General features: G+C 38.6%; 3 protein-coding genes across 3 annotated transcripts in view; 2 read left to right on the top strand and 1 right to left on the bottom strand.

Annotated features, from left to right (window-relative positions):
• Positions 1-400: 400 nt before the first annotated feature.
• LOC105932798 (5-hydroxytryptamine receptor 3A-like) lies at positions 401-9,920 on the top strand. The gene is made up of 9 exons (XM_036147715.1): positions 401-2,175; positions 2,271-2,437; positions 5,837-5,881; positions 6,030-6,139; positions 7,367-7,539; positions 7,615-7,775; positions 7,849-8,059; positions 8,163-8,321; positions 9,495-9,920. Exons 1-9 carry the CDS (start codon positions 2,136-2,138, stop codon positions 9,743-9,745), a joined length of 1,317 nt encoding a protein of 438 aa, XP_036003608.1. The 5' UTR covers positions 401-2,135; the 3' UTR covers positions 9,746-9,920.
• A 1,508-nt stretch (positions 9,921-11,428) lies between these two features.
• On the bottom strand, positions 11,429-20,169 carry LOC118566394 (5-hydroxytryptamine receptor 3A-like). The gene is made up of 10 exons (XM_036148358.1): positions 19,288-20,169; positions 17,487-17,590; positions 17,228-17,394; positions 16,712-16,756; positions 16,499-16,608; positions 16,244-16,416; positions 13,738-13,886; positions 13,455-13,665; positions 11,814-11,972; positions 11,429-11,733 (listed from the first exon to the last, which is right to left on the bottom strand). Exons 2-10 carry the CDS (start codon positions 17,524-17,526, stop codon positions 11,456-11,458), a joined length of 1,332 nt encoding a protein of 443 aa, XP_036004251.1. The 5' UTR covers positions 17,527-17,590; positions 19,288-20,169; the 3' UTR covers positions 11,429-11,455.
• The window catches only part of LOC105932820 (transmembrane protein 104), an 81,086-nt gene continuing 72,856 nt past the window's right edge, over positions 19,031-27,260 (top strand). The window contains exons 1-3 of the mRNA XM_012872109.3: positions 19,031-19,268; positions 20,724-20,790; positions 23,821-23,942. Of these exons, the coding sequence (XP_012727563.1) occupies positions 20,746-20,790; positions 23,821-23,942 (167 nt within the window). The 5' untranslated portion in view covers positions 19,031-19,268; positions 20,724-20,745. The remainder of the gene's footprint in view (positions 19,269-20,723; positions 20,791-23,820; positions 23,943-27,260) is intronic.

Genomic DNA, 27,260 nt, shown 5'->3' on the forward strand with positions numbered 1-27,260 from the left:
TTTTTTCTTCTTTCACTTTTTGTTCTTCCTTTACTCTCCCATTGTCATGTCCATATAATTTGAAATTCTCCTTGCAGGAATCATAATAAAGCTATTTACAAGCATAAATCAAGTGGAGCACTATGGCGAAAGCCGATTGCTCCACTTGTAAAAGCAAAATCTGTCGAGCTCCATCTGGCATTGAGACATCAATTCCTATTGCCATATTGCTAGACAGGACACTGGGGGAGAAAAAAAAAAAAAAAAAAAACGCCCCCTAGAGGTTGGGAGGTATATCGATATTGAAAGCCAGAATATCGATATTAAATCGTTTTTAAAAATATCGATATTAATCTTTATATCGATTTTTATGCACAGCCCTAGTTCCCACTAAGTTGGTCTGTTCATTCAGCTCCTTTTACTGGGAATTGGGTCTAAAAAAAAAACGGCCCCACACCAGAACCCAGACAAGCACCGTTCTGGTGACCACCAAACCCATACTGGTCTATCAGATCTCCAGATGGAGAAGCATGATTCGCCCTCCCATTGAACGCTCCTCTACGACTCTAGAGTCCAATGGCGTCGTGCTTTCCAGTGCTGCGTCCAACGCTTTGCACTTTTAGTGATGTCTGGCTTGGATGCAGCTGCCGGGCGATTGGAAACCCAACCCAATGAAAACTCTCTGTTCTGGATCGGATCTGAAGGCCACACGAAGGTTGGAGATCTGTAGCGATTGACTGCAAGACGTTGGCGACCTCTGCTGGCCACCAAGCCAACCACGTTCTTTCACACTTTTGTAGAAACAGTCTGGATGCCCGGTGCTGGATTTTAGTCCGCTGAGGGGATCGGAGCACCCGATCCCCATAATTTGGAAGAATGAGTGAATACCTTTGGTAACACTGTGAATGTATATATAGATAATCCGCTAAGTAAAACACGCAAACAAAAGTTAGCAGGGACCAGGATATTTACTACCTTCCGTCCGTAGTGTGTCTTCAGGTGACTGATTGGACCACTCTGGGGTAAAAACAGTTTTTGAGTCTGGATTTGGTTTTTTTAAAGCCCGGAACTGTTTATTAGATGAGTTTGGAGAAAATAGACCGTGTCTGGGGTGGAGCTGAGTCTGTTTTAGTGGTACTTTTGGAAGTTGGTACACTTCTAATTTGCACTTTTTGTTTTTACCTTTTAATTTTCAAACCCATACCTTTAAACTGCAGGACAGTACCCTGTAAGTTTCAAAATGTAACCTGTACATAAAAAAAAAAAAAAAGTTTTAAGAAAGGACCCCAGAAATAAAAAATTTACCTCTAAGTTCCTGAAAAAGTAAGCTGCAAATGCTGGAAAAGTTATCTGTAAGCTCAGAAAAACAGCATGTAGGTTCTGGAAAGAACCCAGAAACTTACCTGTTCAGTAGTACCACCTTTAGGTTCTGATAAAGTGACATAGGGTCTAAAAAATAAGCTGTAAATAATTAAAAAAAAACTTCAAGTCTAAACTGCAAGCAGTTTAGACTTTTACCTTCAGGGCGGTAGAGTCAGACTGTCTCTGATGAGACTTCAGGTTAGTTATCAGGCGTATTTGAACTCATTAAACCGTGTCTTCCTCTTTTGGTAAACTTGTCTTTAAGTGTTTAGGAAATACTCCCAATTTCCCAATTTCTACTGAAAATGTCCTAATAAAGAGCAAAGTAGAAGCGTTTGTGTGCACAAAATTGGTAATTAAAGCTAATCCTGACTCCCACATAAATAATGCTCTTTCTACAAGAAATGTAAATTTATGCAGCTTTTACCAATTTTTATCAATTTCACAAGTTCTTGTTTTTTTTTATACTTTCTTTACATCACATCAGTTTACAACTAAAGCGTTATGTATACAGTAATATATCTCTTCAGAGCAGCTGATGAACTTTGATTAACCCGCTTCTTAGTTACAGACAACCTAACTCCCCACATGGAGTCACACTGAGATGTTTGCTTTTTCCTGCAGCTGCTGCAGAACAATTGAAATGTTATTCAGTTGTTTTCCTGCAGATTAGATGAACAAACAGAAGCGTCCAGTATGCATTTAAATGGTTGCAACGACTGGTTTGCTGCGTTTATTTGAGCAGCTTCACGGTTCGTAAAGGTTTACTCAGTTTGAAAGAGAGGCTGAGAGCCATGGCAGCTCTATGGATTCTTACTTTTATGGTGTTATCTGGTAAGCTTGTTACTTTTAAAACATCTTTTTTTCCCCCAAGTCAGAAAATGTTCTGAGTCCGTGTTGAGATCCAGATTGTGTTAACTCGTTTTCAGCAGGTGTTTGCAGCGGTCAGTCTTCATATTGCTCATATCATGGTCTGCTGGAGCATTTGAAGCTGGCTACGTCTGATACGACTCTTGAAATAATGCGACCAGTGAAGAACTGGACCACCACCACTGTAGTGGACCTGGCGATGTTGCTGTACGGCATTTTAGGGGTTGTAAGTGTCCTCTTAATTTAATTAATTCGTTTCATCTGCTTTGTTTTCAACTGGTTTGCTGTTGCAAGAGCAAAGGATTGTAAATTAGATAAAATATACCTAGAAACACTTCCACACAGTTAGCCTAAACTCTTATTTTTTTCACCCGGGTGTTCATTCAGGGACTCTTTGGTTTTGTTGTTCATATTGAAGCTTCTTTCAGGTGTCCAAAACCCAATATAGTTATTCATAGTTCAATTATTACTGTTTTAGTTACCATTTTCTAAACATCTGTTGAGCACCGCTTGTGTTTTGTAAGGAAAACTGCCCAGATTTACTTTATACATGAACCGATACCACCAGCTTTAGGCGTCGAGCATGCAGGGACCACATTAAGCAATAACTAGTTAGGACTCCCCAGTTGATGATACATTTCTATGCACTATCCAGACCGGGAAGAAATTAAGTAGCATTCATAAACCATGTCCTTATTGTTAATAAAAAGCCAAGAGATCTATTTATGGAGTTTATTTCACAGGGACAGATGCACAATAACAAACAGACTGAGGAAGCCAAGCATGCATAATGGTGCTGATAGCGTGAGCTAATTAGCAGCACTTGTCCCTCGATGAAGGATAGAGTTTTATAAACCATATATCTAAAATACTACAATAAATAGAATAACGAAAAAAGAGTTGACAGTGAAACTAACAGCCTATTCAGAAAGAGCAAAGGGAAATTTTAATAAAACTTGAGATGCATCCATTAAAATAATGATTCTATGTTTATCATAAATAAACAATTAGATTATTTTTTTTCCTTTTTAATTGTTTGTAACTATTTAATTTTCTTTTTTTCACGGCCATGTCTCAAAGAGATCGGGAATTTATTTTGTCTCTCCGCCTTACAAATAACAATAATTGTTGCCACAAAATAGTGATTTTCATTTTGAAGGTGAGCTTGAGCACAGATCACCAACATTTTCAGACAGAGTTCAACTAAACTTTATGTAAAAACAAACATATTCTAATTGCTTTTTTTTATAAAAAAAATATATTGTCCTTTTTATAAATCTGCATAAATGCAAGTGTGGTTAAAAACGAAGAGCAATGGAATAAAATACATTTTAGATGCAACTCACTGGTGGGTTGTGGCATTTTTTGAACAGATTTCTGGGAACCAAATGTGGTCCTTGAAGTGTACCTGGTGCCGTGGGCACCGTGTTGGGTACCCCTGATTGAGAAATTGTTCTAAACAGGAATACAAAATAATTCAAATTGTGGTGAGGAGTAATGGAGAACATGAACGAAAAAGGAAGGTGATACAATTTAGTGTGAATCGTGTCGAAAAGGGGCATATTATTTTACATAATGTCATGGATGGGTTCCTATCCATGATTATCTTGTCCCAGGCTCAGCTGGCCTGCCTAAAGGTTTGACATTCATTTATTTTACTACGAAAGCATAAGCAGCAAGGAAATGTCCTTCCAGCGTACCTTTCTGTACGGAGACAGGATCTGGATGAATGAAACCAGTCCTCGAGGTAAACATGTCCTTCATCGAAAAAAAAAATTAAAGTGTCGGGTATTAATGACTATCATTACATTCAGAAAGCAAAAAGAAGCCAAAATGTTTGGCCCAAATATTAAAAATATAGTGGACAATCTTGTTTCCTACATGCCGATCATTGTACACGTTCCTTGTTAGTTTCCGCTTGCTGGCTGCACACTTCTAGTGTTTATGTATCCAATGAGCTTTGTTGTTAGCCGTTTATTGTGGTATACTTTGGAAAAGGCGGAGAGTTGCAAGAAGCAAGTTTATAATAAAAAACCGAAGGCCTCAAAAGAAAGAAATAAGACCAAAGTATGTGGGAGATTCTGTCATATGATCCCCCTGAGGAGCAGAAAAGGCGGTCTTGTACATTTGTACAATTATTCAAAAAGACTTGGGTAATTCCTATCTACATTTCCAGTAAAATCGTCCACTTACCTTTAAGAAGAGTTATTCATACATATGACTTTAAGGAATTATTTTATTATTCCGGAATAATCTAAGACAAATAATTTTAGTACTCCTTAAATATCTAAAACGGTAAATCTTTAGTCTGATAGGACATTTCTCAACTGATGTCGAATTACTAAACTTAGAAAATCGCAGTGTGCATGCGTCGCGGCCATCTTGGAGTTGGACAAACTTTGTAGAATAGTAAAGCGTGTCCCGAATATTACATCTGCAAATATAATGTTAACAACAAAATACTGCTGCTTCGGTGTCTGGTGGAGTGACTCTCGATATGGCCATTGTCACCCTTTGAAGTTTTTCTTTTTTCCATTTTCCTAAACCCCGAACGATTGCAGAGACATGGGAACGTTGGATGCGAGCGTGTAAGCAGGAGAGTTTTACTGTTCAAAATTTGATCCAACGCATCTATATTTGTTTGCTTAATTTTCTTCTGTGGTAATGGGCCAACAGCGGAAAATCCAGACCCAATACCAGCGACTGCAACGTCTGTGCAGGCGTGGTGAACCCACGGAAATGATTTATGTTATATGACATATTTTGGTTTTGAGAGAACACTGAAAATAACTTGGCTAGGCCTAGCTAGCATAATGCTGCCACATGCTAGCTACCGCACAGCCCGCCCATACTTCTAGCAAGAGAAAACCTTACCTTTCCACTAATATAGATTTCTTTAGGCCAACTTTCGGGCCTCTACATCTCAACTAACATCTTAGTTGTTGAACGCTGTGCTTCTCCATTGAAGCACTTTGAAATTAACCCCCCTGGACGTCCTCATCTTCCAGAATTATTGGTGTTGCAGACATTGCTAGTTTGTAATCTGTTTGTCCGACCATCAGGACAACTGGAGTCGCTTTTCAGAGGGTTGAGTAAATGTGACGTCGTATGAAAAAACGTCCCATTTAAAGGAGCATTGCGCATGATTCAGAATTTTTTCCCCAGATGTTTGCCCCCTCTGTTGACAAGTTGAAATGACACCAGTGTTGCACATGTGCATTGGAGAAGAGAAGCATCTGTCTCTACATGCCCAGAGGATTCAACACTAATCACTCTCTAATAAACTGACTAATGAAGCTAATAGAGGTAACCATGGTAAATAGAGGAAATTGAAAGGGCATGTATGGGAAATAAAAAGAAAAAACTTTAAACTTGCTCCTTTAATGTCAGACAGTATGACACTGCCTTTTTATACAGTATATGTAAATATCAGGGTCATAATGTTTTCTAAACATAAAAAATAAACCAACTGACCATACATCCTCCAAGAGAAGTGATTCCAAAATTGCTCATTTTTGCCCCAAAAAATCAGGTGTTGTGATACATTTATTAAGAACTTTCTGAGCTTTAATAATCAAACATGCAAAGCAGACATTGTAATTAATTGTCATCCTGATATCTGCAGGATGAGAAGTCTCAAACTGTCACAGGTCACATCTTGTTCACGATGGTAAGAGTTTTCACGTGTCAGTAAAACAATGCATTTAAAAGGATTAAATTACATTTACAAAATGAAGAAAGTTACTCGTCTCTACAAGGTCTTCTGTGCCACAAAAGTCCTTAAAAGCTCAGCTTTTTTTCTTATTTCTTCTTCTCAGGCTTGGACAAATGAGTTCCTGAACTGGGATTCCTCCGACTTCTGTGGGATAAACGAGTTGTCTGTTCCACGGTCAAAGCTCTGGATCCCAAATATAGTCATTCAACAGGAGTAAGTGTGTGTGTGTGTGTGTGTGTGTGTGCGTGTGCTTGTTTAGCTGCCTCGTAAGGACCTTAGCAGGTGTGATTACTTTTTGAAGACCTGCAATGTTGTGGGGACCATCGCCTGTTCTTAATGTGGTAGAATATAATTTTTATGGTTAGGTGTAGGGCAACTGTCAGGGTCAGGCAGAAATAGAGTTATTAACATTAATTGTAAATATAATTTACTTTTAGCATGTAATTATTGTCATCATCTAAACACATCATCTTAAAGCTGGTTTAAATCAAAACATATCATGTACTATAATGGCCCAGCCAAAGCCTAGACCCAAACTCAATCGAGAAACTGTGGCAATGGTTTAAAAAGTATGTTTACAGACACTCTCCATCCAGTCTAAGCCTGTGAGATTTTGCTAATAAATATGGAAAACATTTTCTGTCTCTGGCTTTGCACAGCTGGTAGAGACAAACCCCCTAAAATACATTTAGCTTTTACTTAAGCTAAGGGTTGATTAACATGATGTTCACTCAGGAAACCCAAAAGAAATGCACAAAACACTTTAGATCTTTATTTTTGCAAACTTCCAGAACTCTGCACCATGCATCTGGCTGAGTTGGATGGCTTTCTGAAAACTTATTTTTGTATTTAATTGAATAAAAATTTATTTATATAGCTCCAATTCAAAACGCGTTATCTCAAAATTCTTTACAAAGTCAAATTCCATCAAATTATCCAGGTCGGTCAGAAAGTTTCCTCTCTAAGGAAACCCAGCAGGTTGCATCAAGTCTCTCCAAGCAGCATTCACTCCTCCTGAAAGAGCGTAGAGCCACAGTGGACAATCGTCTGCATTGTTGATGGCTTTGCAGCAATCCCTCATACTGAGCATGCATGAAGCGACAGTGGAGAGGAAAACTCCCCTTTAACAGGGAGGAGAACATCCAGCAGAACCAGAACCAGGCTCAGTGTGAACGCTCATCTGCCTCCACCCACTGGGGGTTAGAGAAGACAGAGCAGAGACACAGAAAGCACAGAAGCTCACATTGACCCAGGAGTACTTTCTATGTTATATGGTAATAGCAGATTATCTGCCTCCCCTGGATGGATTTACTTGGGTTATCTACTGCATCGATGACTGATACGAGCTGTTGGAAAAGTTTATCAGTAAAACTACCATATTTTCCCTTTATGCTGTCAGATGTCTGAGCCTAAACCTTCTTCCTCTGATGTTGCCTTCAGTGCCTCTGATAGCAGCAGCCTCTATGAAGATCCTTGGGTCCTCCTGCATCCCAACGGTTCAATGATTTCGTTCGCTCGCCAGAAACTTACCTTCACCTGTAGCTTCAACCTTTACAAGTTCCCCTTCGACGTGCAACGTTGCAACATCACGTTTGTCTCCATGGGCGCTGATGGTAAAATGTGCCGAAAAAAACATCCAGGGCAGCTTCAGGAAGATGATTGAAATATTTTTTCTGCTCTGTGCACAGTGAACACCTTGGTTCTGAGATCAGCCGAAGACAACCTGACCCTGATGGCCCTGTCTGAACAGTATATGGTCACCCAAGGAGAATGGGCTCTGAGAGACATGGAATATGTCCATGATCTTCTCTCCAACGGACAGAGATATCACAGCGCACTTGTTTACATTGTAAGAGCAAATCTAAGGAAGATTTCTCCTTTTTCTGCAAGTCTATCTGATCCTAACGTGACGTTTCATTCAGGTGACACTCGAGAGGAAGCCTTTTCTTTATGTCGTAAACTTCATTATTCCTCTGGTGTATTTACTGGTCCTGGATCTGGCTTCGTTTTTTATTTCTGTGGATTCGGGGGAAAAGTTTGGCTTTAAAGTGACAGTGCTCCTGTCCATCTCCGTCTTACTGCTGATTCTTAAGGACATTTTGCCCTCAACAGAAGTGGACCTGCCGATTATTGGTGAGCAGAAGCCAATAACAAACCAAATATTGATCTTCTTCAGAGTTTACTGCATTCAGTAACAGCCCACAGAGCTCTAATAAAGCCCTGCCTTTTATTCCAGCCAACCTCTGCGTTGCAGTGTTTACTTTGGTGTGGCTCAGTGTGCTTGAATCCATGCTGGTGAGCTTCCTGTTTAATCTGGATCAGTGTTGTGATAAAGAAAGTAAGAACTGCACAGAGGTCAAAATCAATAAGAAGAAGGTAACCAGGGGTCACAAAGGTATGTTTTCAGTCAGTGTTTCTTTAAAAACAGAAAAATGTTTTCAAATATGTATCAATATTTGAGGTTATGAAACAAAGTTTTTTTTTTTATTTCAGAGATGTTTGCTAATCATTTCTTATTAAGTCTCTAACATCTGATGTCAACATTTCCTCGTCCAGGTCACCTCTGACTGCATCAATGTACCGTTTATCCTAAATTATTACATGAGCAATATATATAATATATAATCTCTTTAAGTGTTTTAATATTTAATTGCCAATCATATTTTAACTATTTAGCATTTAATGTACCATCCAAAACATGTGCTAAAGGCTGACTTATATTCTTTTGTAAATTGATCAAATGCCATATTTCCTTTATTTAAAATGTAAATAGGCATTTATGCTCAAAGAAAAATTATAGAAAAGAGGTTAAAATATGTTATTGTTGCATTTTTGCTTTTTGTCTTTCTCATAAATAAGTTAATAGCTGTATATCCCTGTATTCATATTGTCTGCTCCTTCATATATAGGACTAAATCTGGTTTGGAGGGTTTTCTTCTCCTCTTTTTATGAAGGTCATTCAGACTATTTTCTTAAAGCACATTTAAAACCTTTGGTCCCATTTCTAAATAATTAAGATATTAAAAAATTAATGCATAAATAACATATTGAGCAAGGAAAGTGTAGCAATTAATTTAAAGAGTGGTAATTGTCGAAGGCAACGGAACATCAAGTGCTTTTATTTTGACATTTCCAGCCAAGGGTTTCTTTGTAATGACGCAGGAGTGAGATTAAATTTTGATTTAGTTCTGAAATGATCCAAAGTCATTTAATACATTCTTAACTAGTAAAGAAATTTGTGGTACTTGTTATGAAGCTACAGCTAACCTGAACAGATTGTTATTAGCCATTAACATCCCACAATACTCCACCAACGTCACTAGCTCATAATCAAGCTCAACTTTTTACAGTAAAACTCTCTATGGCCTAAAATAAAAAGCACCAAATGTGAAATCTGTATTGTCCAACTAACTTATTAGTGAATTTTAGATCAACATAGGCTTTGTGACTTCATTAACTCTTTGCATTTTCTGCAGTTTGGTGTAAACCAGGATTTTACAGCTTTTTACTGAATGCACTGCTATAAAAACAAAAAAGTTTAGAGTTCTCATGTTTGCTCCCCTGACAGAGCCCGACGAAGAGAACGAGAAAGTTAAACCAGAGCAAAGTTTCTTCCCTCTGGGTCAACTAGGCGATGTTGATCTGTTGAAGCTGATTCTGGATGAGGTGAAAGCAGCTCGACAGGAAGCAGGAAGTCAGAGGAAGTCTGGATGCTACAGAAGAGTGGCTACAATCATTGACAATTTCTTCTTTGTTGGATACCTCTTGACTTTTGTCGCTTTTGTGATATATATATGTGTTGGATGGATTGAATTTTAAATCTTTATTTGGTTTTCTGCTTATAATCAGAAAGGCTTCTAAATTTCACTTCAGTTTGTTCATTAAAAATATGCATGAATGGAAAGTTATTTTTACGTTAGTTTTTTGTTGTAGTCTTGAAATAAACCTGTTTTCTTGCCTTTACCCCTGCCACTAAAAATGTATACATATAAATATATGCAAGCATTGTATTTTACTTGAAAACCAATGTTAAGATAATTTTATTTTACATGCAGATATGACTATGGAAAATAATAATTATCATGCAAACAAAATAATAAATAAATAAAAACAATATTTTCTTTTCTGTCATATTCAATACATTAGAATATTATCAAAAAGTCCATTTGTTTCAGTAAACCAATTAACAAAGGTAAACACATTATATACTATAGATTAATTACTCAAACTGACATTTTAAAGCCCTTATTTCTCTTAGGAAATGGTGATTTAAAAAAAATATATATATTTTTTTTTTTTTTGCTCACATATGATGAAAATCCAAATTTAAGATTAGAATATTACATCAAAACAATAAAAAAAATACATTTTTAATACAGAGATGTATTAATGGGATCGTTTCTACACTCCCTGAAAACCAGAGATGTGCAGACTGTTGGCTTCTTTAAGCCAGGAGACCAAAGGTCCTTAACCCATCATCAAGACTGGGTTCTGCTCCTTTGTGCAAATGAGCAACAGGATGAATACAGCCAGAACCCTTCAGAGTTTCTCTGGCCAAACCATCAGAAAAATACTTCATGAGAGGCCCCTGAGAGCCCTGTGTCCTCTAGTCGGCCCTGCTCTCTCTGCCTGGCACCGTGGAGCTCCACTTGCTTCACCCAGGGAATACCTGAATAGGCAGGTTCTGTACTGCATCCGGTTCTTTTCACCAATGAACGCAGATTCACTCTGCAGGCAGTTCCTGGAGTATGGAGGAATTGATACCATTGACTGGCCTCAATGCTCCCCTGACCTAAACTCAACAGAACATTTCTGGGACGTCATGTTTGGGTCCATCTGAAGCCAATAGGTTGCACCTCAGACTGTCCAGTGGTTCAGAGATGCCCTCGTCAGGAGGAGATACCACAGGACACCATTCGTCATCTCATAAGGAGCCCCGCCGTTGTCAGGCAGGCATACAAACACACATAGGCACCAAACAAATAATAAAGTCCAATGAATTGTTATTTCTGTTGTTATTTCGGATTAGACCCTGATAGTTTTAATTTTTATCAAATGAACATATTTTTTGGTTTCTAATCCGGCAGGAGGTTTTTATTCCAACTGAAATTTGATGTGTTTTCAAGTGTTTCTTTAATTTCTTTGAGTGTAGTAGACTGACAGAGGGACAGGCAGACGGACGGACGGACGGACGGACGGATGGACGGATGCATGGATGGATGGATGCATGCATGCATGCATACATGCATGCATGGATGGATGGAGGGATGATGGAGGGATTGACAGATGGATGGATTGATGGATGGATGCATGCATGGATGGATGGATGGATGGGCAAACAGACAAACAGGCAGGTAAATGGATGCATTCAGGTTTGTTTATATAAAACAAGACATTTGAAAGGCAGAAATGTTTTATTGTTAGTCTTAACTTCTATAAATTTCACTTCTATTTACCAGTATGAATAAATTACATTGATTCAGCCAATAACTCTCAGAAATCGCGCGACAGAAGAAGACACGCAGGCAGTTAGCCCAAAAGGTCTGGAACGTTCCAAAGCATAAACATAAACACCTGAGAAATCACGACAGTAGTGAAATACAGGACGAAGAATACATTGTCAAAGATCTTAACCAGTCTGAGCCAGCGGCAGCCGGTCCTTCCTGCATCCTCTTCCTGTCTTCCTGGGGGTTTTAGAGCCGCTTTCTCTTTGCCCAGGATCCGCTTCAGCAGTCCTCCACCATCAAGCGGTCCCAGTGGAGGGTTACTCGCTTCTGGGTTAGCTGCTCCTGCATCTCCTGCCGACTCTACGAGGGGAAACAGGAAACCCACCTGTGAAAAGCAGGAAACATTTTTACTTTTTTCCCCAAAAAGCTTAAAACCGTACCTTTAGGGTTGTCCGCCTCCTGCTGCGTTTTCACTTTGAAGACCTCAGAAGCGTTGGCTTCCTCACCAACACAGCAGGAGAGGCCGTTCAAGAAGCTCATCAGCATGGTCTCCAGGACGTTGATCCACACCAGGGTGAAAACTGAAACGCAGTAGATGGCTGGCAGAAAAAATGTGCAGCCATGTTAGTGAGGGGTCTGCGTGAGGAGATACACTGCCGGTACACATTCAGGGTCTGTTTTCTACCAGGGACAGAAATCTAACAGGGGGTAAAATGTTTAGAAAAAACACAAGTAAGAACAAATGTTAAACAACATTGTATTTCTTTTGTCGGGGTTGATGTACAGAACAAACTAGATCAGGAGCTAAAACACTGTATAAGGTTTAAAAATTTAAGAATAATGTGATTAAACATTATGAATCATGTGAATGTAATTAATAGCAGTAAGATATTGGGTGTATTACCTTTTTTTTTCAAAATGTTATTATTGTAGAATTTTTTTCCTTAAAATTATATTTTGGTATGTATTATAAAAGGTAGACACCTTTTTTAAAATCTTTTTATCTTTTTTTTCTTTTCTAGTCCAATATAAATTGTTTTTGGAGGGTGGGCATTATAAGCTCATTGCTTTTGCCAATATACCCTTTTTCAGACTGTTTTTTATTTATTTATTTATGTTACAAGAAAATGTCATTCAATTTGTATATAAGTCACCATAAATATCTGCTTTATTTCCCCTGTAATCAGTGAGAATGCTATACAGCATTCTCACTTATTGTTTTCCTGTTTTTCTTTATTATTATTATATTACTACTACTCTGGCATACTTCAACCGATTTCAACAATTTTGGTATCAAAACGTTTGGCTCGTTCCCGGCATGACTGCTATATGTTATGGTTATGCTAACTTTTACTCTTTTAAAAATATTTCACTTTTTGTGCGATTTTTTTTGGCTGTTCCCATTGAAATCAATGCAAATTGATACAAATTCCTTCAAATTCTTCTAATTGTTCTAATTGTTTTGGTTCTTCAATTTTTTTAAATTTAATTTTTTTTTTAATTCTTACATTTTTTTTCAAATTCTTCAAATTTTTATTTTTTTTCAAATTCTTCAACTTTTTCAAATTCCTTCACATTTTTTCAAATTCGTCACATTCTTCTATTTCTTCTATTTCTTCAATTTTTTCAAATTCTGCAATTTTTTCAAATTCTTCAAATTTGATTTCAATGTTTTTCAGCTACTTTTTCCTCTTCTGCAGGGATCTTCCGCATCTTCTGCTCAAATCATTCTGCAGATTAGCATTCTCACTCGCTGTTACGCAGGAACAGCTTTTTCTAGTTTTTATTTTATTTTTTATTTTATTTTTGATACAATGCACATATGTGGACACACTGTATATACCATATACCTTATGCACCTTTCCTCCTTTTGGTACCTTTCTTTTTGTCTATTAAGCCGATGTGTGACAAATAAATTTCTCCACCGTGAGATCAATAAAGCCCTATCTTATCTTATCTTATCTTATCTTATCTTATCTTAAGGGCATATATTATCATTTATTGTGTACTTGTGTGTCTGAAATAAATAAACTTAAGGTTGCAGGGATGATCACGAGTCTGTGTCCTCGGTGGCTTCCTACCCATCACTGGCAGCGCCTCCTCGGTGGACGGTAAAATGTCTTTAAGAATCAGCAGCAGGACAAAGATGGACAGGAGTATCGTAACTTTGAAGTTGACCTTCGCACTGCTGCTTTCACAGAGGAAGAAAGAGGCCACATCCAGGAACAGCAGGAACAGCAGGGGTAAGATTAAATTGATAATGTAAAGAAAGGGCTTCCTCTGAAGGGAGACCTGTAAAAACAAGAGTTTTATTTCAACAAAAGAAAACAGCTATTGGGATTTCATCAGGAATATTCGTCTTACCCTGTAAATCAGCTGACTTTTCTGTGTGGCAGTAGAGGTGATGCTTTCTATGTTGGTAAGTTTCCATTCCCCCTCAGTCTGCATGACATGCTCCGACACCTCAGTCAGGATGCTGGCGTTTGTGACTGAGCCCAGTTTCAGAACGCTGTCTGTGCACATAAAAAATAACTAAACATTAATGAATGGATGACATCAGCTGTAGTAACAGGAACGCACATTTAGGTTATTGTCTATAATTTTAATCGCTCCAATATAAGTTATAAGTCATTTTTTTTATTCCCATTTTTTGTAGTTTGAATGTTCCTTGGCTTGGTTTTTGTATTCAACCTGTCAGAGACACATCTTTGTCACGCCTACACCCGCCTTCCCTGCGGTGAAATCTCAGATTTTTTAGGACTTTAGAGGCTGAGGTTTTTGTCCTGATATCCTCTGCAATCCAGCTCAAGCTCAGTCAGGTTGAATGGAGACATTCTGTGAACATCAGTTATCGCGTCCAGTCACAGATTCTCGACTTGATTCATGTCTGGACTTTGACTAGGCCCCTCTGACACATGATTATGCTTCGATCGAAACCAAAGGCTTCAGGTTCCAGCTCTCAAGGATCCCTGTCCTGCAACTTTTAGATGCACTTCTGATTTACTCAACCTGAGATGTTTAGCCCCGCCCCCGACTGCAAAACAGTGATTTTTCAATGCCAAATCTCTTTTCAATGCCGCTGCAAGCTGTCATTGTTTTAGCTCCATACGCCTCCACCATGCTCGGCAGGGGGCAACAGGTGTTATTCCACAGGTCTTCTTGCTGCCACACACTGGACCAAAGTAGTACTGCAGTTTTCCTCACAACTTCCCATACGTCATTGGTCTGTTTTACATAAAAGGCCCCCAGCAAATGGAAACACGGCAAACTTAAATGTTTCCCAGGGTAAACCAAAGCTTTAAATCTTGGGGCTTGTAATGGAAAAAGGGGTAAATGACAATTTTCCTTCAAATTAGTGTTTGAGACCCAAAAGCTCACTCTTAAGGCCCAGTTCCACCGGCTCGTATTGGCACCTTCTTGGCCTGCTGAGGAGCTAGCTAAAACCAAGCAGACTGGAGAGGAGTTTTGACGTGAACACACAGGGATTGGCAACGTTTTTTTTCCGAGGAAGTCCAGAAAAAACGAAAATTGACAACATTAATATTAAGGACCACTATGAACGGAGTGGGTAAAACAGAAATATAATAGTTTTTATTCGCAAACCAAACCGCGCCTGAAGGGGGAAAATTATTACACCTATTAAAATAATTTCCCTGCAGTTCCCTGTTACCCGATCAACATATTTTCCTCAATCCCGAACATGGATGAGACAAAGATCTGTAAACTTTAACTCTGTGACTGAAAACACTTGAAGGAGCGTTCTGGTCTGACAGCGGTGGCCGCTACAGGGAGCTCGGACGGCGGGAAGCCCCTGACCTGGTAGTTTTAAACTTCTTGATCATTTCTCTAACTGTAGGTAAGATAAGGGACCATTTTCTTGTTGCCCTTTTATGACACACCTGAATGGCATGTTCGCTTATATTTCCCATTTTGAAATGGGACCACGGTTAAATAGGCCTCTTTGTCACATCATATTAAGGCTACGTTCACACTGCAGGTCTTGATGCTCAATTCCGATTTTTTTGTGAAATTTGATTTTTTTTTTTGCGTGGTCGTTCACATTTCCAAATATATGCGACTTGTATGTGATCTCCTGTGTGAACTGAATGCGTTCAACTTAAGTGTCCCGCATGCGCACTCGAGGACGTGATGACGTCACACGTAGCAAGCGTCCTCAGTGTTTGCGAAAGTAAACAAGGATTATAATGCTGGTGCGCATTTTGCGGTCATTAATTTATTTTCTAACCGGAGCTTTTCCTCCATTGACTGCTCTTCTCATTGTAGTCCGCTATGGGTGTCGTTTTTATTCCCGCTTCTGCATAGCAGGACGCAGAATAGTGACGTTTGTCGAGTATCGGTGAAGTACAGGTCGGATAAATGTGACCTGGCCGTACAGACACAGGTCACATTTGAAAAGATCAAATACGTATCGGATTCAGGACCACATATCCAAGTGGCCTGGGTCGCATTTGAAAAAATTCGATCTTTGTTGTTCAGACTGTTATAAAAAGATCAGATACAGGTCGCATAAGGGCAAAAAAATCGGAATTGGGTCACTTCAGGCTGCAGTGTGAACGTAGCCTTAGACTCCCAAAAAACAAGAAACAAAATAACTACTTTGTAGTTCCTAGGCTAGACACAATCAGTATCCAATGAGGATGTTTTTAGTAAAAATTGAAATTTTTTTGCCCACTGTTGTTTTATAAATTTTTCAGTGTGAGATTGTGCTGCTGCTGTAAAACATATTTATTCATTAATTATTTAAACCTCCGCACCATGAGTCCATGCAGAGGACAGATGTATGTGGGGTTAAAATCAGCGCGGAAATCTGCAAATCACACTGTGTCCCACTAAGCAGAAGGAAATTTACCGTCGTAATTCAAGGATAAAAATGTGATGTTGCAAGTTTGCGTATCAAAAGGGAATCTGTAGAGGTTGAACTTGCAGCTGATGGTCAGCATGAGTCGGGTTCTCATGCGGACCAGCCCGCTTGGATCAACGGTGACAAGAGGATCCTGTTTAGAATCCGAGCAATCAGAGGCACTAAAAGAGAAGAGAAAAAAACAAATCCCTGAGCCACGTGCGTTTTTGTTGTTATTGTTCATATTTTTAACAAATAACTCACTCCTCGTAGATTATTATATCTGGAATCCAGAGCATCGAACTTGGAATGGTCAACATGTTCATCCCACAAAACTCTGAGGAATTCCAGGTGAGAAATTCATTTATCCAAAACTGTGTGGGGGAAAAAACACAATTAAAAAGAAAGAAAACACTTGGACTGTTCTTTCACTATATGACAACAAAGCTAACCATGACCAGTAATTGATCTTTTTACCATATTGATCCAGATGTGATTTGTGACGGTTTGAAACTTCTCATTCTGCAGAAAAAAAGAGAATATTCAACCCCAAAAACAGCAGGAAACAAAAAAGCTTTGTTTTGGCTGGGAGGATTAGGAAGACGTTTCCAAGATTTTTATTTTATTTTATATGAGTTTAGAAAATTTTAATTTGTGATTTAACCAACTCTTTGAGTTCAATCTTTGAATCTTTTAGATTTGGTCGAGGTTTGGTCGAGCTAGATAAAACAAAGCATCTATATTCACTCTTTAATCACATCTCCAATGATGAGAATGTTTTCCTGTCCGTCAAAGCTGTTGTTGAAATCTACACCTATGTAACACTTTACTATAAGAGAAAATAACTAGTTTTAATCGGAATAATAAAGGTCTTTTATTCCGATTGTGACAAACAACTAAGCTGAAAACAACTGTCTGTAAAATCCTCGCTCCAAACATAAAAAATACACAGAAAGCTCCAGGAGAACCACAGAGGACGAAGAGGACACTCACCACGTCCAAAATGCCGTTCAGAATCATGTCGAGCTGAACGAGCGTGGTTGTGGTCCAGTTTTTCACGGGACGCAAAATTCCAAGAGCTGTGTTCGCCGTATCCATGTTCAGGTGATTCAGGAGACCAAAGTATGAGCAGTCTGAGGCCCGGCTGCAGGAAAAACCTGCTGGAAAACAAGAAAGCAGAAACGTTTTCTCTCCCAGCAAGCTATAAAACATGCTAACATAATTATGAAGGTTTTATGTTGCAGAAGCTCACCAGCTAAAGCCAGAAGAGTCAGAGTCCTTAGAGAAGCCATGACTGTTTGCTTTCAGCTCGGCCTGAGGGATCCTTTATAAACTGGAGCACCATTTACATTCACACTGCAATAAAAAGTGCAAATATGAAATCAATGCATGTGTTTAGATAACCTTCTCTGGACCAGTCCACTGCATGAAAGTGATGTTTGTCAGCTGAGCATTTCCTTTGTTGAGCCTCAGCTGGACTGAATGGGCGCCCAGAGCTAACGTCACTTGTGGTCAGCAGGAACAAAACACTTGTGGCTTTTAAATTAAAGAATCCTTATGTTAGATAAAGGTCTACTCTATGTGAAAGAATAATAAAGGGGCTTTTCACTCAAGAGGTAAACACAGCGTTGTGCATGGAAAATCTGGGATTGGAACGCTTAGGGTCCAATAATATTTACAGGGATAGGAAAAAACCTTTCTGGTTGGCCTTGTCTTCTCCTCTCCTCCTCAAAGAAAGCAGCAGCCAGGTGCTCCTGTTCAAATTCAGGCGCGATCCGATCACCTCCATAAAACCTGCAGTTCTGGACCGTCAGTCAGTCTGGAGTTTACAGGCGTGTGAAACACAATGCCGAAGTAGAAAGACACTAGTGACGACCTCAGAGAAGAAACTGTTGCTACCCATAAGTCAAAAGTCCAGTCCTTCGGGGAGCTGTGCAGAAACAAATATCAGTAAATCACAATTAAGTCAAGCAAGTTTCAAGCTAAAAATGCAGAGAAATGTATCCACTATCGTGTAAGACACTGAAAAGGTCACAGAAAACCCATGGAGAGAGTTATTCGTGAATGTTTCACTCCTCACATCCAGTCCTGATAATGGCCAGGCCGGTAAAAGCTAGTAACTAGTAGAGCAGAACCTGACTTACAGGGTGAAAGTAGGTTAAAAGATCTTAAAAGACAACCCATTATATAATATATATATATATATATATATATATATATATATATATATATGTATGTATGTATAAAACGTGCAAAATATTTCAGCATATGACTTTCTCAGTACTTGATAGCGTTAGTACAGCCACTGACTGTGAAATTACCTGTAAAACGTTTTCACACAGCTTTGTTGTTGCAACCAAAGCCTATAGGATTCTGTGACAGTAGGGAGTAGCAAGATGGCAGCCAGTGACTTCAGTTTTTCGGGCCTATCAGCAATCCAGTAAATAAATAAAGATCAGTGGTATGCTTCTTTTTTTAAAACTTACAGTTTTGGTAAAAAAATAAATAAAAATCTTTCATCGAGATCTTTGTTTTCTATATCATCCAACCCTGCCTAACAGTCATGTTTTAGGAAGGTAGCCGGAGTACCCAGAGAGAGCCCATGCATGCAAAGGGAGAACATGCAGAAACAAAAATGCCAGGCTGGGATTCCAACCTAGAACATTGTTGCTGCAGGGAAACAGGTCTACCAAGCCACTGAAATACATTTAACTCATATTTTTTACATAATTGCATTCTATTCGTATGCACAAGCTGCGGAGAAACGCTTTTACTTTGAAAACGCGCACCGGAAGTTGAGGTCACGCGGCAGCCGGACAGCTGTGATAACGCGGCTGAGTGTGAGAGCCGCGGCGGTGCGTTAGGATGGGTTAATGTCTGCAGCTTTTTCGCAGTTTTCCACAGAGAACCAAGCGGCCCATGCTCGCCTCGGCTGTCCGTTCTGGTTTGTGCGGTTAGCCGGCAGTAAGTGATCGCTCCGAGCTTCCTGTTAGCCTAGCGGCTAAGCTAGCAAGCAGTTTGGTAGAGACGGAAGGTGAGTTGTGTTTACTTACTGTCCGTGTTGACATCAGTGACGACAGCTGCAGAATTACCTAAAAAATTACTTGTTTTATTTTTTTAAATCAGAAAACGTCACGAAAAACGTCTTAAATTACAGAAACTGTGAGGCTGACACGTTTCGCCCTGGGCTGTTCTGCTAGCAGCTGTAAAATCTGAGGAAAAATTAGGTATAAACGGTGGAAAGTCCGTAAAAAATAATAGAAAACAAGCTTAAAATAAAAGTACTCGTATTTATATCACATTTAAGTAAGAAACTCACGATGAATTAGAAGTAAAACACTCAAAACAGGTTATACCCCTTTCCAGACAGTATTTGCATGGAAAAAAACATCAATCACATAAAAGCACACATATAAAGCAGACAATAACACAGAAAATAACGTTTTACTTCACGTTACACTGCATTAAAGCTGTAGCAACTGGATATTTTGAACCATTTTAATTCAGACCAAGCAGGCAGTAGAAAGATGCCAGGATACTGAGGATGAATTTTGTTTGCAATCTGCAGCTTTTTGACCTGATGCTGCAAATTCATTTTATTTATTTATTTATTTATTTCATACCTTTTTGTGGGTTTGGTTCTTTCTTTATGAAAGTCTTTTAGGTGGGAATGGGAGTCTTCAGCCACCGATGAGTTCTTACCCGCTTTGAGAAGTCAGGATTTGTCATATTTTTAATTATCAAGTGGCTTAGGTAAAAAGAAGGAGGACTCTGAGTTATTATTACCATTTATTTAAATTACCATTTAACATTTCTCACTTGCTAAAACATAGATCATAGTTGATGGTAAACGGGAACAATAAAACGCTTTCTGACAGTAATGTGCAATCAAGTTTAAGTTATACGGATGTTTGAACATTGTTGAATTACTTATTTACTTCTTGAAAATAACAACTTGGCTCTAAAGAAAAAATAATTAATAAACAATTAGTTGGGTTTATGGGTACAAAATGGAAATGCACAAGTGTCAGGAAAGTATGAATTTGCAAAATGACAAATTGTGCTGCATAAATCTTCTTCTCTAGGTCTATAAAACAATTTCATAGCTTAAGATATTGGTTTTGATTAAACATTTTACACCTGAGTCTGTTTAGTCAAAGAGTTAAGAATAAAACTAGGGTTATTCACGCATGCAGGTGTCAAGAGGGGGTGAATGATGCAACTGCTTGGAGACATTTGGCCAAATATAGTTTTGATCCTGCGTGGATGAAAGAAAATGTACAATATATTCAGACATCTATAATTTCTTTAATACTTATGATGGTTAACTTTGGAGTGGCATGCCAGTCAGATTTTATAGATCGCGTCCTTAGCTGTATGACTTGTTGGAAGAACTCCAACCGTGCTCATCCTTAAACATAGAAACACATCTTTTAATTGACATTAATATGCATAAATGAGGTTTAAAGTAATGTTTTCTGTCCTTCAGGTGAGGATTGCAGTTACCAAACATGGCGGGCGGCATCACAGACACCGGGGAGCCCTACTCTGCGTTTGTGAGTATCACAAAGGATGTTTGTACCAGAAAATGTCTGTAACAGTTGTTTTTAAAGTGAGTCGCATGTCTGCGGCGGCTTTGTGAAACTAAAGCTCATCATCAGACTCCCTGATGAGAAGCGGAGGTGAAAGTCTACCTGAGACGAGTTTAATTCTGATTTGATCAACTTGCAGATGCTCAAACCTTTTATTTCATCAACTCTGTTTAGTCACATGCTAATCTTCTATCTGCGACGACAGCTTCTCATTACAAGGCTGTCAATAAGTTACCAAAAAGCGCATGAAAGTGCAGTAAAACACATCCTCTTTTTTTGTTATCAGCACACAGCATGCTTCCCTGTGTGGTCTGGACTCGGCTCACTCAGCTGCTCCCTGGTTTTCGCTTACATCAGCGTGACTTTAACGCTGAGACTCACTTGTGCATCTCTGATGGTTTTTTCCAGGAAGCGAAACCTTTGCATTATTAAGCAATCTGTTATCGGATAGTCCAGTTTTCTTCTTAATAAATTCTTCTAGCTTGTAGTTTAGTTGCTAGTTTATCCAGTGTGCTTAAGAGAATGCTCAAGCTTTAACACTCACAAAAAAAAACAATAAACTAGTGTAAGTGGGTCATGATAACAGTATAATTTAATATCAGAGAATGATAGCATACTCAACATTTATTGGGTCCCCTGGTGAGAATGTGCCTTAAAATAAGTTCCTCTTTTACTGCAGAAGCTTAATGTTACACTTAGAAAATTGAGTGGATTTATATTTAGTAACAGAGTCCCTCTCACACACTTTGGTAGCAGTAAATGTTTCTATAAAACAAATAATATGATTAAAGTGTTATTTATTTTATTTATACTTTACCTTGTAACTTGAGTCCAGAGACGTTTAACTACTAATTCTGGACTTATTTCTCCCCTCATGTCCAAATGTGAGGAAATGAAGGGGCTTATTTCTCGTAGCCACTCTTAAAAATGGGAAACACAAGAGAACATGCCTTTCAAGTAAAGCTTTATAGGTCGGGAAAATTTCCTCACCTAAGCTTGACATCACTTTGACAGTCAGAGCAGTGATTAAAACGTTAAAAACAGGCAAAGCTGTAGAAAACAAACAAACCTGGACAAGGAGACACATTTATTTTGACTCCATTCACAGTGGCTAAGGGGTTCAGGGAGGGAAATATATCCTGAGCTCGCTGATGTTGGATTATAACAGACAGATCTATCCATATGTCAGTCAGTTTTCTAGGAGGAATAGGAGTAAGAACGCATTTTCTGTCCTGTCGTCACAAACCCTGAGCATGTGGTTTTTTTCTAAACTTTAGCTGGAACTCTGAGCTTCGGTCAGACGCCACTCAGATTGAGCTTTTAAGCAGTCAAGACTCCAAGTAGGTCTGGCGTCAGACAAAGGATGGATTTGTAAAAATTCTCCTCCTGCCCACTGAAAGCACAATGAAGTTTCTCTGAGGCTGAGAGCCGGTTTCTCTTTAAAAGAAATCTCTGAAAAACCTGCTTATGCTTTCGTGGCGTCCTTTATTCTGTGGTATAACAAGACATTTATCAAAAAAAAAGAAATACCCTAGTATCCTCTGACAGAAAACTGGACACAGGTAGGATAATAATAAAAACAATGATCAAAGCTACACAGAAAAGGTTCACAGACACAAAATCAGCCTCCAGGTTGTTGCACAGGCATAAATCTCCAGTCCTCGAATGCTGGTTTCCTTCAACTTTAAGATGCCTCTCTGTACATGATAGCATGCCGAGGAGGTAATTCATCCATTTAATTCTGACATGTTGGACCAGGGACATATCTACATTTTGCAGGACCCTCCAGAACCGGAGTTTGAAACCCCTGATTTAAAGAAATCTGCTAAAAGGAACAGTCAAGATATCCTTTTCCCGGTGTGCCCCCGACCTTGTGACCGGAGGGTTCTAACTTCCACTTCCTGGATAGATTTGTTCAAATTAAAGTTTGCAGGGTTCCCATGGGTCCTTGAAATCCTTGAAAGTTTGTGAATCTCAAAAAATAAAAACAAGGCCCTTGAAAGTTCTTGAAAACAGCCAAAAAAAACACCTTGTCCTTGAAAGTCCTTGAATTTTTTTGTGGGGTTGAAAGTTCACACGGATGACGACTCATGTCATTATTTTACTACCACACAATCTTTTAAAATTATGTTGATTCCGCAGACTTTTAATTTGCAAAAGTATGTTTGCTCTTTTTAATTAGTTGGTAGGCTACGGTTTAGGCCTACGTGGTTACATTCACGCAGTGTTGCCAACTCAGCGACTTTGTTGCTATATTTAGCGACTTTTCAGGGTCAAAGTCAAAAACTAGCTTAATCAAAGATGAAAGTAAGTGAAACAAATTGATATAATTCTGAACATCTCTATGCTGCACTTTTTTCCATAAAATTCCATGAAACGGTAGGCTAATGTACATCTTATATGTAATGTATGGCTTAGCCATGTCCTGTGGATATAAATGTAGGCTATGAATATGATCAATATCAATGTAGGCTATAAATTAAGTCCACTTTCTTGCATTGCTTCTGACCCAACAACTTCTATGCCGTTTAGTCTTTTATTGAATTTGCATTGTATTAAAATATGATAACCTATTCAGCGGTCACAGTAGGTAAATGCCGACACGTGTGGTCCTTGAATTTGAGGAAATTGGTCCTGGAAAGTCCTTGAAAGGTCCTTCAATTTGATGTTCACCAAGGTGTGGGAACCCTGAGTTTGGATTAATTAGATTTGCTACAGCAATAAAAGCAGAAATTATCTATATATTTTTTGCACTCATTGATCAGACGAGATTAGCTAATGCTGCAGTTTTGCTCCAGTGGAATAATATAGTTATTACATGCAAAAAACTGTTAAAAAATATAACTGGTCTTCTGTTCTGAAGCTGAAGACATTTCAAACAGAAGTCCAGTTGTCACATATATTTTTTTCACCTTTTTTTTTTTTTGTATTGATCATAACCTGGATGACTGAGAATCGTCACCAACATGCTTGTTACGTGGTTTTCTCCTGTAGGTGGGGCTGGTCTACATGTTTAATCTGATTGTGGGAACAGGAGCCCTGACCATGCCCAGAGCCTTCGCCACAGCCGGTTGGGTGGTCAGCCTGTCGCTCATCACCTTTTTAGGATTCATGAGGTGAGTCTGCTGCGACCCTAAGGTGGGAATCGAACTCTCACCCACTATCTTACTGCCCTGACGTCTTTGTCTGTTTGTTTGTGTACTGTTGCCTCCATTTTTTCCCCCCTGTTTTTATTGCTTTTCTGCTCCCCGCAGATCACATTATTCAGAGTTTAGTGATGCAACAGATGGAAGGTCAATCCCGCTTCCTTTCTCTAGTGAACTGGGAAGGATTCAGAATAAATAGGCTTGATTAAATCAGAGAAAATATATAAAAACATGGATTTAGCTTATATAACTGAATATTTCATTCAACTTTTATGTTTATGCAGAAATGTTGTCTGCGAAGGCCGAGTTGAATAACTGTTGAGACTAGAAAATGGGCTTTAAAAAATATAACTTTACGAATCACTTTAATATCGTTTGAATTTTAGGTTTTACTTAAGCTCTAATTGTCAAAATTGCAAGAAATAAAAGCTTGAAATATTTCACTCCATGTTTAATTAACCTATACAATTAATATATATAAATAAACTGAATAAATAATATATTTAAAATCAACAAAAAAGGTTTTAGGTTTTTTATTCCAGAAGAATTTTGTGCACCTCCTGTTTGCTGCATTGGTTCGAATCCAGCTGGTTAGAAAACGGTACATAAACAACTGATGCTGTTTAACAAGTGTTATTAAATTAGATTGTTGATATTAGGACGTCAGTTTGCATCTGATACTGAGATAAATGGTGTCTTTGATGTTGGTAAATTGGCTCCCTGCACTGGGATCCTCCTAAATAACCTGACAGAGGATCAAATTTTTAATGGATGAGATGTTTCCTGTGATCCAGACTCTGAGCTGGTCTGGAAAACCAGACGGGTTGTTTCGTGGAACCGGTTGGTCTGTCACCATAACATAACCGGACCATAATGTTATATAACTTATTGCGATAAATCATATTATTGCCATTTGGAACCTTTTTCAGCTAATATGATAACAGGATAATCGCGCTAGCATATCCTCTCGACCTACCGGCTCAGAAAAATTAAACAGGTTAATAATAAATAAACTCCCACCCTGCAGCGGTCGTATTCGGCTTCAACACCAATTTATTTGTTTATTTGATTTATTTGAAGGCTCTCGTGTTAACTTTGAGCCTACCTGACACAAGCTGGGTTTCCTCCACCGCGTTATAAGCCACCAGGCTTCACTCGCTGCACACAAACCCCCAACATCCCGCCCCCGCCAGGCTGTGTGTCGTTTATATTAAAAGCCTCGATCTTTGAGAGCAACATAAGACGGTCAGCAAAGTTCCCGCTTAGAAGAAAACCTCCTGTTATTAGCTTGACGCAAACTACGGTACCCGGTTTAAGGGCTACAGCCCTCCCTGGAGCTGCAACGCTCCGCACTTCCTTTACGGACCTCCTGCTAGCCACTAGGGCTGAACAATTAATCGCATTTTCAATATAGTCGCGATTTAAAAAAACACAATTTCCAAATCGCAGAGTCTGCAATTTTTGGCTATGTAACAATTAGGGAATTAGACACGTCCTTTAGGTGTTGGTAAAATGTTTAAAGTGGGTTTGCCTCCACATGGAAGGGAAGACAGTTGCAGCAGTGAGATTTATTTAACTTTATTACTTGTTTTAGAGTTTATATAATCATACATAGCATTAAGTACAGGTTAATCAGTTTAATACATAGACTTGTTTGTTGGTTGCACTTTATGTTCAACAAGGATTGATGTCCAAATCAACTAAAAGCTGTTCTCTTGAATAATATTCTGATTAATAGAAACATTAAAATTTCTTGTTTTAAATTGTCCTTGTTTACAAACGTCTTTATTTAGACGCCATTTTTGTTGCTTGTGGTTAATGCGGAGAAAAGTCAAAATTGCAATTTTGGTTGAAATATATCGTAGGCAGAACGCAATCATTTCTGCTCTGAGTTTAGATGCTGCAGGTTTTTTAGCAACTAATCTGCACAGCGAGGAAACAAAATGATTTGTTGTTTGTATATGTTTAAAAAGACATGATAAATTAAACTGGGGAAAAAAAATCTCATTAAATCGCAATATTAAGAAAAAAAATCGCAATTAGATTATTTTCCAAAATCGTTCAGCCCTACTAGCCACCAGACTAACGCCAGGATTCCTACATTTTCTGTGGGAAACCCTGCTAAGATTGAACCCCTCCGACACTGAGGAAACACGATCCAGAGAGAGGCGACAGAAACACAAGGGGAAATAAGCATGCATGCATATGCAAATTATCACGCTTATTTTAATTAATCATGTGATTAAAATGTATCTTTAGATTAATTGGTTTATTAATTATCCAAACAGGCCTAGGAACCGGTATAGGAACGTTACAGGAAGAGACCAGATCATCCCCAACAGACCAACCGGCTTAAGCTTTCACCAGCCAGCAGATAAATCATGTCATGTGTGTCACCAAAGTTTGATCTTTTTTTTTATTTTTACTTAGATGCTCCAGTCCTCTTGACAAGTTTAAATGCAAATTTTTCTTCCAGATGCCAAACGTAAATCTGTGAATTAGCCACCACAACCTCAGTATCTGGTTTATGGAACATTTTGAGAAGTGAGACCCAAGAGGTTCATGTTTGGCACTCCAAGGCTCATCGGGGTCTAAGTCATTTAAGTCATCCTACACGTTTTCCATTTTATTTCATACTTTCCATAAGGTTCTAATGTTTGCAGACTTGAAAATTAAAAAAAAAAAAAAACGCTGTAGAAGGTTTTAAGTCCAATTTAAACAACCACGAGGAGAAAATTGGTCTAAAGTAGAACCAGCTCTGATGAGCAGTTTGATTTTGCTCCTAATTGGTAAATCTTGAGAAAAAAGGTTTCTCAACATATAATCTAAATTAATTATTTGAGATGACCAATGTTAGGAAAACATATAAATGTAATACTGGTACTAAATATAGTGATATTAATTACATTTAATTCCCATTTTCCAAGCTCTTCACAGCTTATCACAGCGTCTCCACTGCTCTTTGTGAGCTTTAGCGTTCTGTTTTTTGGATCTGGACATGAAGGGCAGTGAAAGTCCATCCAACAGGCCAAAAATATTATCGCCATGCATAATTTCTATGCCTGGGCCTTGAGGTATAATATCCCAACAAATCTTTCCCCCATGCGGCCATTAGTGATTTTCATGTTGCACACATAGATATTGCCAAGATGACTACAATTTGATATACTGTGCAGCTCTGGGGAACCGGAGAACTGTTGATCAGACCCACTTTAAAAGATTACGAGAGAGTCTGGATCACAGCAAGGAAGATTCAAAGACACCGGATGTGGTTTTAAAGGGTTTTCT

This window comes from Fundulus heteroclitus, chromosome 16 (genome assembly GCF_011125445.2).
Source record: "Fundulus heteroclitus isolate FHET01 chromosome 16, MU-UCD_Fhet_4.1, whole genome shotgun sequence".
Classification (NCBI taxonomy): Eukaryota; Metazoa; Chordata; class Actinopteri; order Cyprinodontiformes; family Fundulidae; genus Fundulus; species Fundulus heteroclitus.

Excerpts from the sequence above, each read along its gene's own strand:
- LOC105932798 (XM_036147715.1), top strand. The coding sequence starts at position 2,136 with ATGGCAGCTCTATGGATTCTTACTTTTATGGTGTTATCTG. Across the intron at positions 5,882-6,029 it reads GTCACATCTTGTTCACGATG|GCTTGGACAAATGAGTTCCT; the intron begins GTAAGAGTTTTC and ends TCTTCTTCTCAG. Across the intron at positions 7,776-7,848 it reads ACAGCGCACTTGTTTACATT|GTGACACTCGAGAGGAAGCC; the intron begins GTAAGAGCAAAT and ends CGTTTCATTCAG.
- LOC118566394 (XM_036148358.1), bottom strand. The coding sequence starts at position 17,526 with ATGGCTTCTCTAAGGACTCTGACTCTTCTGGCTTTAGCTG. Across the intron at positions 16,417-16,498 it reads GATATAATAATCTACGAGGA|TGCCTCTGATTGCTCGGATT; the intron begins GTGAGTTATTTG and ends CTTCTCTTTTAG. Across the intron at positions 11,734-11,813 it reads GGAGGCGGACAACCCTAAAG|AGTCGGCAGGAGATGCAGGA; the intron begins GTACGGTTTTAA and ends TTCCCCTCGTAG.